The sequence below is a fragment of the Pyrgilauda ruficollis genome, unplaced genomic scaffold, assembly GCF_017590135.1.
Source record: "Pyrgilauda ruficollis isolate IOZ18807 unplaced genomic scaffold, ASM1759013v1 scaffold8, whole genome shotgun sequence".
Taxonomy (NCBI): Eukaryota; Metazoa; Chordata; class Aves; order Passeriformes; family Passeridae; genus Pyrgilauda; species Pyrgilauda ruficollis.
The window spans coordinates 12,210,451-12,221,582 of record NW_024529932.1 but is presented as its reverse complement, the minus strand read 5'-3'; the positions used below and the strand labels follow the sequence as shown (position 1 = coordinate 12,221,582).

The window sequence follows — 11,132 nt, the reverse complement described above, 5'->3', positions numbered from 1 at the left end:
TTAGATGCTGCTAACCAGGTATAGTGGTTACTATACCTTACTACTATACTTACATACTACACTTTACTACTTAAAGAGCTGTTCATGCCAGGAGTCCTGAAAAATCAGTAGCTGAAACTGACACTTGGTCATTTTGCTTGGAGGACGTCTGGAGATAGCCCTGTCCCTGAGAGGAATCAAGGCCAGGTTTGATGGGGCTTTGAGCAACGTGGTCCAGTGGGAGGTGTCTCTGCCAGTCAGGGGGGTTGGAACTGGATGATCTTTGATGGTCCCTTCCACCTCAAACCATTCTGTGATCCTGTTTTTATAATACTGAGCAGTTAAGTGCTGGTCTGTACGGGACAAATGAAACTTGTCTAAAGATGAATCTTGGCTTTCTGTCATTCTAGACTTCAGAGTTTTAACATTAGCAACTTGAAAGGCCCTCTACAGAAGAACGAGAGAGATTTGGATTTCACATACTAAACTTGCAGTGCTATTTATTTAATGTCTGCATGTCCTGCAAGTCCTTTGGAAAACCACATAGCTGAAAATAAGAGCACAGGAACTTTATCCATTTATCCATTTTTATTAGCATTAAGGAAACTGAACAGCCTTCATCAAGAAACAAAATATACACACAAAGTCAATTTGCTAATACAGAATAATGCTTTAAACCATCTTATATAGTGATTGTAGGTAAGAGCAGACCTGCCCTTTAACCTCAAAACCTTAGGAAGTATTTTGTGTGGATTCTTTGCACTATTGAACCATAATGTGACAGGCCACCCCTTAACAACTGTGGTGATGCTGTGCAGCCTGTTACTCATCCTGTTGGAAGGTGGCTGTGGATTTCTCTGTAAGCGTGGTGTGGTGATTGCAGCAGTAGAGCAGGCAGAAATGGAGACTGCAGGAGGAATGACTGCTAACTGCCTTGGAAGGAATATGGCTTTTGAAAGGCCATTTCTTAGGTGGGAATAGGTCTGCTCTTGTGCACCCTCCAAAAATCCTCTAGTGGAATAGCAGCTGAGTGAAGCAGCTGACAGGTATATTAAACAGGTGCCCACAGTCTGGGATCTGGTCCTAAAAGAGAACACAGGAACCCTCACCAAGCAGTACCCCTTCTCCTCAGCAGAGAGGTGGAGAAGCAGCCTTGCACATACTTAACTGTCTTTGCTCTAAGGCCCCTCCTCTGCAACCCTGTGCTTACCTGTTGGGAATAGCAAGGGGCAGTCATGGCTTCATCAAGTATATGTTGTATCCCCTACAGTAAATTTTTGTATTAAAATTCAATTTGAGTTTAGTTGAGTGACACCAATCCTTGAAACAGACTATGAGGAAAAAGGGTTTAGAAAATGGCTGAGCTGTTCAGCCAGCCAGAAAAACCTAAAGCAGCAGTGGCAATGCAGGCAGAAAGGCGTCTTTGGTTGATGCACAGTTGCTTCCATTAGTTAGCAGAAAGCTGAAATACCATAAGTACACCACTATAACCCTGCACAGAAGCATTAAAATTGCTAATTATGCTTACCCAAGCAAAATGTAATGGCTGATCCCAGCAGTTCACATGTGCCCCTTGGTATTCCACTACCTTTTCCCCTGATGACTATGAGGCACTGGAGGCCAGAGGAGCTGTGGAAAGCCCAGGGGAGCCACGCTCTGCTCCCCACTCTGAAATAAAGGTGCTTAAATTGCATCCTGGCACACCCACTGTAAACTGTGTGAGAGATTCTAAAGTTGCAGAGATGGAAGTAAACATCCTACAAAATCATGTCCTGTATTGTTGCTCCCCTACCGCAGTGTTTCACTGGGAGAAGCTGCCCTTTCTTTATAAATAAGGCATCATTTACATGGCTTCCTATGATCTAGGTTAAAGTGAAGGGAATGACTTGTTTCAGACACTGCTGTTGCTTGTTTCCAGGGGTGCTGGCAGACGCCCTCATTGACTGCTGTGCAGGTGGGTGTGTAATGGCACAGCTGCATCTGAGGCTCCAATACAAAGTCAGGTTTGGCCTTTCAAACTTCTGGGCAGACATTTTTCCTCCACGGTACTTCATGCTCGTGCACAGGCTCTTTCAAGCCAAGTGATTTCCAGCACATCAGTGAACAAAGAGCAAGCTCCAGGCTTCTTACAGGTGGCAAGTGCAATTGGCTTGTATTATAAGCTAGCCACTGAGAAGGGTAATTGCATAGGGGGACTTGACTGTGTTGGTTTTTGCTTTAAGCTTTCCCTAGTGCTACAGTACTAATAAATTACCCTGGAGAGAAATAAATAAATAAGTTGGCATCTCCCAGGCACCATGCTGGAAATCCAGGAGGTTTCAGAAAAGCTGCCCCCCGTGGTCCTGGGAAGGTAGTCAGCAAAATAAAAGTCTGTATTATACAACTGTCTGTAGGGGAGTGACGCACTGTGCGGGAGAGCCGGCTCGCTCTGAGGATGAGGTGGAACGGTTGGTGATCTCTCTCTGCAGTTCCTCCACTTTCTTCTGCAGCTCAGCCCGCTTGGCCAGAAGCTCCTTGTAGCGATTGTGAACAGGTTCCTGCAAGGAAATGGGTAGCTGAGCACTCAGAGGTCAGCGTGGAAGAGGGAGCCTGAAGCGCAAAACTGCTGCTGACCTTACAGACAGCTCTGAGGGAAGGAGCAGCCCTTCAGTCTCCAACCCACAGGTACCTGAGTGGTTGCTCTGGCTCTCAGCTGCTCATTTGGATCCAACGTGCACAGTGCAGTAGTGGCTAAACATGACAGTCTGTACGTATTTTGAAAGATGACAGTTGCCAGACTCTGATTTCTGACATTTCTGGGGGACACTGGCCATGGCATCCCAGCCTGGACATAATTTCAGGGGCTTGGGAAGAAAAATCCCAGCCAGATTCTTCGAACCATTTTCACGTAGTTCTGACTGTTGAACAGTCAGTACTGCAAAGTTTTTGCTGCGTTCCTGTCTCTGACACTGCAGATCTGCAAAACTGCTACCTGCAGATGGGCACTGAAGCAACTGGGAATTTTTGTCCCTTTCTACTAAAAAGTGATTATCAGCATTCAAGGTCATGCTCAGACTAGTAGTCTGAGGTGCCTGCCGTGGGCAAGCCAGCTTCCCTGCTGGCTGGGGTCAGGCCCCTGTGCCTCAGGCAGCCAGAGCAAGCAGCAGGTTCCCAACACCAGTAATTTAAATACAGCCCAAAAATTCCTACATAGAACCCCATATTCAGAGAAGTCTTAGGGGTTTTAAGATCTTTTGTAAAGAGAGCTCAGATAATTTTTCCCACATTCTAAGTGAGGAATTTCCCAGCTCGCTGAGAATCTTCAGCTCCTGCAGATTTCACAAGGTGGTGATGTCCAGCTGAGCACCTGCATTAGGCAGCTCTAGGTGGTGCTTGCTCTTGCTGGCATTTGAATTTAAGTGTTTGTTTCCAGATTTAAGCAGCGGTGGCATAAGTTTGTACATTACCAAAGGTCCTGACCTCCAAAGTAACAATATTGGTACTGGCAGAGAGGGAAGCAGGAGTAGGAAGAGGCATACCTGAGGCTTCATCCTGGGGTTCCAGCGGATGTAGTAGCCGACCCACAGCTCGAGGTGGCGCATGCTGGCCACGGGATACAGGACGTGGTTGGAGTAGCTCACGTACAGGGGGTTAGTAAAGTCTTCCAGTTGGCTGTTGATGTAAGACCAAAGTGATACAGTCTTTTTTGGAAGGCTCTGTAAGGGAAGGGGGTGGAGGAGGCTTTATTTGCCATACGAATCCCAGCTATCTACAAACTGTAGCAGCATAGACATATGCCTGTCATTAATATGGAGCTGGTTGTTTTTTATAGCTTAAAAAAAACCCCCAAAACTGTTCTTTTGCTGTGGTTATTGTACTCAAAGCACATGGATGCAGGCAGGCACACGCCCTGGCACGGAACAACCCCTCTGACCCACCCAGCTGTCAACACAGATCAGGAATCACCACTGCTACAGCGAGGGGACACTGGCATGTGAACTCCCAGTACTTTAGTTAAACTTCACTTCTCTGAAGTGCTCCTGGAGGACTTGCTGGAGTATTTAATTGCAAAGAAAGAAAAGAAAACATGTGACTTAGGCCCTGATATAGTGGAATAATTATGCCTGTGAATACTCCCACTGAAACCAGTGCTGAAGTACTTTCTAGATTAAGTACTTCACTAGGCTGAGGCCTTTAAAAAAAACCCAAACCCACATGCAAACAGCATGCAAATTTTCTTCCCTAGAAATGATAATTATTCTATCACTGTGGACTCCAGAGAAACAAGGACACTGATTTCACTGTAGTAAAACACTATCACTTCTATTTTCCAGCTAGTTTTTATGATTATTTTTAACTGATGTTCTATCACATGTAATCACATCAGGTCCACACAGCACTGCCCTCGTGTACCTCTGTGCTGTTAGGCTGCAGCCTTTGGTGACAGAATGCTTCATCTTTACGTAGGTGAGACAGAGTGAGTGCCACTGTTTTCCTTCTAATTCCAGACTGGGTCTGGATGTACCCATCTCTACACTCCTCCCTGGGCAAACAAACCTTGGCCAGACTGCAGGGCAGAGCTGTCTTGTGGCAGGACAGGGAGGCATGTCCTTAATAATAGTAGGAGAGTTGTCCTCTCCTGGGAAGATGCAAGCACAGCAAGAACACCAGTTACTTGCTGTAACCTCTGTGTGCAGAATGACAGCACACACTAGGTAGTTAAAAGCACCCTAAAGGGATCACTTCAAAGACAAGGCACGACAAAAAAGTACCAGTTCCCGCAGAGAAGGTTACTGTAAACTGAAGTTCAAACCAAAACTGCATTTCCACTACTTGGGAGACACCAGGAGTTATTCAACCACTAGTGACTAACTGGAAGTAGACAGCATGTCCAGAAAGGAGAAGGTGTTGCTCTGAAACATGAAGCCTCCAACAGACAGCAGTTTATGCAAAGAGGAAAATCCTCCAAGTCCCAGCTCTTGAGAAGGGGACTTGGCATTTCCCAGACTCACATCTACAACTACCTCTGTGTGAGGAACCAGCTTCTGTAGCAATATCTGGCAAACTAAAGCAATCAGGAACAGGCTTTTACCTTGGAGAGACGCTGTCTTACCTCCTTCACTCTCTGCTGCTCACTGCTGCACAGGAAGGTCCCAAACAAACAGCTGTACAGATGATCCAGGATGGTGATCAGGAAGTACTCATTGAACTCAAATGCTGTAGGAAACTTTAGGCAGAAACAGAAAATTAGATTGGGATTTTAAAACAGGAAAATAAACCTTCTCCCATGCTGTGATCTTGGTAAGGAGTTGGCCTCTTGATTTCTAGAACAGGATCTGTCCCTGTTCCCTGCCTGGCTGGATATTCAGGGTCATATTTGCTCCTTCCAGGAGGAAGGAGTTTCCCTCTTGGAAAGCTGCTTTGCATGTTCAGAGAGGAATTTTGAGCAAAAGCCAGAGGTCTGAGCGGTTAGAGCACTGTGTTTATGTACACTCAGTGCTGCTTCAAATTGAAGCTTGCTCTGCTATGCCTGTCCCTTATGACAAGCCATGCAGCCAGATTGTGAACAAAAGGCACACGTGAAATAAATACATTCAAAAAGTGGACATTTACCAGGGCCAAATGGAAATAACCTGGGTGCCTAACACAGCACTTCCTAGAGGGAACAGCAGGAGGCACCTTGTGACAGAGGTCAGCAGGAGCAAAAGGTCTGTGGGCACAGGCCGTGTTTACTGCTGAGTTCTGTGCAGAAACAATCTAACCTGAGACAGGGACAACTGAAGCTCCACAAAGGGTCAATAAGAATAAATGCAGTGAACTGCAAAGACATGCAGGGGTGATGGAGAGGAGAGCAGGAGGCCATCCTCCCTCACAACCACCCTCCTCTTCCCAGACTGCCCCAGTTGTGGCATCCTGACCTCAGTCTGGGAAAGGTCAGGATGCCCAGCTGTAGAAGCAATCTAAGGAGACCATAATGAAAGTGACTTTTGGTGATGGCAAAGCCTCCCCTTCTCTCTGCATGGATGTGGTACAGTGTCATATATAGTGCCATCCTTCCCTTCCACTTCTGGTTTAACCCAGGGTGAGCCTAGCTTTTTTTCAGTGAACTGCCTGACCACAGCTGACTTTTGTATCACAGAAGATCCAAAAAAACCTTCCAGGTTCCACATGCCTGGGGAAAAATCTCCCAGACATAGGGGATCTCTCCTGGACTGTACCTTTGCCATGCCAGGTCTGAAGTGAGGCACTCAGCTCTGTACCTCACATTATGAATTGGGAGCAGTACATTTGCCTTCAGAAGAAGCTAAAATGGAACATGTTACAGCATCAGCTTGAGCAGAGGCAACAGGGATCTGTTGTACCCACCGTGCTAGGGACTTACATTAGCAAGTGCTCTCAGGCTCTTTGCTAAACAGACTCCTGAAAAGTCTGCTGCCAGAATCAAAGCAGGAGTACAAGCCCAGGAAGGAGAGGCTGCACAGGTCAGCTTGGAAACCATTCCTGTGTCCAGACACCATGCAATGTCTCGGTGCACCGTGCATGGCTCTGAGGACACGGTGCCACACAGCAGTTTACCTGTCTCGTCATTTGCCAGACACAGTCGATGAACTGCAGGAAGACGGGAGAGCGATCCGCATCCGCGTGGTTCTTGTCCCCGTGGCCAACTCTCTGAAACAGCAGGACAAAGAACACGAGTCACACAGGCCTTCGTGGGGAAACTGCTTCACGGGGCCCTCAGTCACCTAAACCTTTACCAACGGCTTTATAAAACTTCATATGAGTCCTGATATTGCTTTGTCCATATCAGTGGGTAAAGAAGTAAAGACAGCTACTCTCTTTGTCTTTGAAGTGAAAATTCTTTATGGGGATATTTTCAGGCTAAGTTAAAACAAGAGTTGTTTGAGTAGAGGCTCCAGATGCTATGCTGGCACTGATTTCAGTTAATAACTAAAGTTCAGAAGGAAGAAAAATGAGAATGCTTTTTGCTTCAGTTGCAGCTGTTGTCCTGGCTACTTCAGTAGTAGAGGGTGCTAGATGCAAACACTACCTACAGGCACGGCATGCGGCGATAACCGTCACGCAACACCTCGCCGCTTCCAAGAGCTGTACAAACACCAGCCCAGCCCATCTCCTGCCACCTCCTGAGAGGCAGCAATGACAGTATTCCCAGAGGCAGCCTCCAACCCTGACCGTGCTGTGTGGCCAACACGTGTGAGGCATGACTCCTCAGAACTAGCAGAGTACATTAATGATTATGTATTACCTGGGAGCCCCAAGTAATACAAAGATAGAACAAGAACACGTAAGTAACAGAAATCCCTAAAACTGTTCTCCCCTCACCAAAGGAAATCACCCTTGGTGTGGGAAGACCAGTGAAGAAGCTAAAACACTCACTGCTCAAATACCAGAAAACAAGTTTTGCTGCAGCAGAACCTCAGTCACTTTAGTGCCTCAGTTTCCCCACCTTCAGAGCATTTGACAGTGCAATCCACCACTGCAAGTGCTGCACACGGACCTTGTTCTAGCCCTTGCAAAATTAACAACCACTAGAGAACAGCTACGAGCAAAACACAATAGGAACAAAGACTGAAAGGATAGTACTGAAAGGCTCTCTCAATTCCCATCAGTGGAAACCATAACAAACTGCTGTGTCACAAGCCCACAAAGCTGCCTCTCTGCCAACTGCTAGGGCACAACCACAAAATACTCTTGGTCCAGGCTCAAACTGCTGCTCTTCCACCTAAATAATTAGAAGCCTCTCCAAAAATAAAGTGTGCCTGAAGAAAATGTGAGGTCAAGGCTATAAACAAATTCCCAAACCTCTTCAATACCAAAACATTTCTTAGATGATGGTGCCCAAGCAGTCTGAGAAAATGGACTGAACTGGAAAGAAAGACAAAAAATAAATACCTAGTGGTCTCTGCCAGCTCCCAGCAGAAATGCCAGCACTGAACCCAAAGCACACTGCTAGTTTAAGCTTAAGCATGGGAACATGACATTCGCAGTCAGACACCTGAGATATTTAAATGCCACATGTTCCCTGTATCTAACCAATACTGTCCCAAGGAGGTTAAAAGGTGAATGGAATTATAGGTAGAAAACAGTAACATCAGCATTCACCTCTCTTCTGTGAGTTCAGCCAGGAAACATCTCACAGGAAATGTTAAAACTCCTCTAAAAGCCTTCAAGAGGGACAACAACTTTCTGTTCAGTGCTTTCCATGGGCCAGTGACTCACCAGCTGAAACCTGTGGCCGAAGCTCAGCCACTCCTTCTCCACGAGCACTTCAAAGCCCCTGATGGTGCGGTAGTAGCCATCCAACATGAGCAGGGCGAGAGAGGTGAGCTGGGCTGTGCGGTCCCAGCCGTCACTGCAGTGCACAACCACCGACGTCTTCCCCGACTCCACTTTGTCAGCAATCCGAAGGGCTCCAGCAAGGATGAGCTAGGACAAGGGAGGAAACAAATTACAAAATCTCTTTGGAACAGAAACTATAAGTGAAAAATGGCTAGTGACAGCACAGGACAAACCAAGGGCTCTGCTTGCCTCAAGGAGAATGGTAAATCAGTTCCAACTACTTTATAACTAGGATGGCAGACCGGTGAACACATTTTCTGCTCCAGCAAGATGACGACACATCTGAACTGCAGTGTAGGCACAACTCTAGAAGAGCCCTTGCATAAAACTCAGTCCTTGGACAAGTCAAGATTTAAATGCAGGAGCATGTCATGTCTGATAGGAAAGGCCATCACCTTGCAGCTGCCCCAGGAGCACATCTGCCCTTGCCTGCATTGGCAGCAGCTGGACATTTTTAGAACAGAAAGAACATTATTTGAAAACCAGCATCTGGAGAAGCCAAAACATTTTGCCTCCTTATTCTCATTTTGCTTGGACTCTTGAACGGCTGAGAGGGCCCAGATTTCCAGAATTTGCTTGTCTGGGCCAGGCAATAATGCCAGGATGTCAAGGAGCTGAGCCAAGACCTTGGAAACTCTGTGACTCCTGAGTTCTAAGCATAGCTTTCACAGTTATACATCATTCAGGAACATCCTTCACTTCCAAAACACCATCTTTCAGTATTTCAGCCCCCTCTCTTATCCCTCTTCTCATCTCCTTAAAATTCCTCATTCCAAGAAACTATGGTTTTAATTGCTTATAAATGGAAAACAATGGAATTGAAAATCTTGGAGTTAGCTCTGGATATCTTTTCCAGACTGGTAAGGACTTGTGGTTGCTCAGCCACATGCAGTGGATGCAGACATGCATACCTTGATATGCTCTAGCCAGTGAGTTGACTCCAAATTAGACAGCCAATGAGTCTCCTCGATATTGGGATACACAATTTCTTTCAGTTTTCTCAGCGACTCTCTCATAACATGAATGTTGTGAATATCCAGGAACACTAATTCTGCATTCTGATAGGCATCCTCGCTCTCATAGCCCCCTCCTTTAGCCTGAAGAACAAAATTCACATACAAATCATTAAGCAAAACCATGTTTTGTACTTTATCCCAGTCATTTGTCCTGAGCAAATAGCAGCTGACAAAATACTGCAGTGGCTGGGCTATCTAAAGCAGGCAAAACCCATTGGCTTTATCTTACAGCTGGGAGCAAACATGTACAGGCACACACTTTGTGTCTCTCTTCTGCAATACCTAATGAATGCTGTAGTTTTTACCAAAGAATATCACATTACAAGCCTTCTTTTCCTCTGTAATTATAATTTATCCCCATTCAAGCTGTTAACTCATTACATTAGCTAATCTATCATTTAAAAATTTACCATACTATTACAGAGGAGGATAACCCACACACTAATTGCCTTCCCTAAGTAATGGGAAAGGCAGATTAAAAAAAAAAAAATAAAAAAAGATCTTTATTGCAACAAAGCAGCTCCACCATTGAAACAAAGCTTGACGTGGTGGCATGGAACACAATTTTTAGAAGGGTAGAATGATGGACCCCAGGAACTACTGACCTGTCAGCCTCACTTCTGTGCCTGGCAGGATCATGGAACAGATCCTTCTAGAAGACATGCTAGGGCATGTGGAGGACAGGGAGGTGAATCAGGATAGCCAGCATGGCATCACCAAGGGCAAATCCTGCCTGACCAGCCCAGTGGCTTTCTATGACGGAGAGACTACAGCAGCAGACAAGGGAAGGGCTGTGGGTGTCATCTACCTGGACTTCTGTAAAGCCTTTGCCACAGTTCCCCTCAACATCCTTCCCTCTAGACTGGAGATGATGGGCAGACAGTTTGATGGATGAGGAGTTGGATAGTCACAGTCAGAGGGTAGTGGCCAACTGCTCAATGCCCAGGCAGTGGCAAGTGGCGTCCCTGAGGAGCCCGTACTGCGACTAGTGCTATTTAATATCTTCATCAGTGACACAAACAGAAGGACCAAGTGCACCCTCATCAGGTGTGCAGATGACACCAAGCTGAGTGTACAGCTGACACTCCTGAAGGATGGGTTGCCATCCAGAGGGATCTGGACAAGCTCAGGAAGTGTGTCCATGGGAACCCCATGAAGTTTAACATGACCAAGTGCAAGGTGCTGCACCTGGGTTGGGACAACTCCTTGCATCAGCTCAGGATGGGGGATGAACAGATCAGAGCAGCCCTGCCCAGGACTTGGGAATGCTGGTGGATGGGGGCTGGACATGACCCAGCCATGGGCACTCACAGCACAGAAAGCCAATCCTGTCCTGAGCCGAATCCAGAGCAGCGTGGGCAGCAGGGCCAGGGAGGGGATTCTGCTCCTCTGCCCTGCTCTGGAGAGACCCCACCTGCAGTGCTGCATCAGCTCTGGGGTCCCAGCACAGGAAAGACAGGGTCCTGTTGGATCAAATCCACAAAGATGATCTGAGGTCTGGAGCACCTCTCCTGTGAGGAAAGGCTGAGAAGGGAAGGCCCTGGAGTGATCTTACAGCAGCCTTCCAGTACTTAAAGGAGGCTAATAAGAAAGATGGGGACAGATGTTTTAGTTGGCCTGTTGTGAAAGGACAAGGGGTAATGGTTTGTAAGTAATAGAGGGTAGAGTCAGACTAGACATAAAGAAGAATTTTTTTTACAATAAGGGTGGTAAAACACTGGAACAGGTTTTCCAGAACAGTGGTAGATGCCTCACTCTTGGAAACATTCAAGGTCAGATTGGACAGGGCTCTGAGCCCTG

General features: G+C 46.5%; 1 protein-coding gene across 2 annotated transcripts in view; it reads right to left on the bottom strand.

Annotated features, from left to right (window-relative positions):
• Nucleotides 1-552: 552 nt before the first annotated feature.
• MTMR2 (myotubularin related protein 2) overlaps nt 553-11,132 on the bottom strand; it is a 62,455-nt gene continuing 51,875 nt past the window's right edge. For both annotated transcript variants that reach the window (XM_041487298.1, XM_041487299.1), the window contains 6 exons: nt 9,228-9,413; nt 8,197-8,403; nt 6,535-6,627; nt 5,072-5,185; nt 3,498-3,674; nt 553-2,516 (listed from right to left, as the gene is read on the bottom strand). In XM_041487298.1, the coding sequence (XP_041343232.1) occupies nt 2,355-2,516; nt 3,498-3,674; nt 5,072-5,185; nt 6,535-6,627; nt 8,197-8,403; nt 9,228-9,413 (939 nt within the window). In that variant the 3' untranslated portion in view covers nt 553-2,354. The remainder of the gene's footprint in view (nt 2,517-3,497; nt 3,675-5,071; nt 5,186-6,534; nt 6,628-8,196; nt 8,404-9,227; nt 9,414-11,132) is intronic.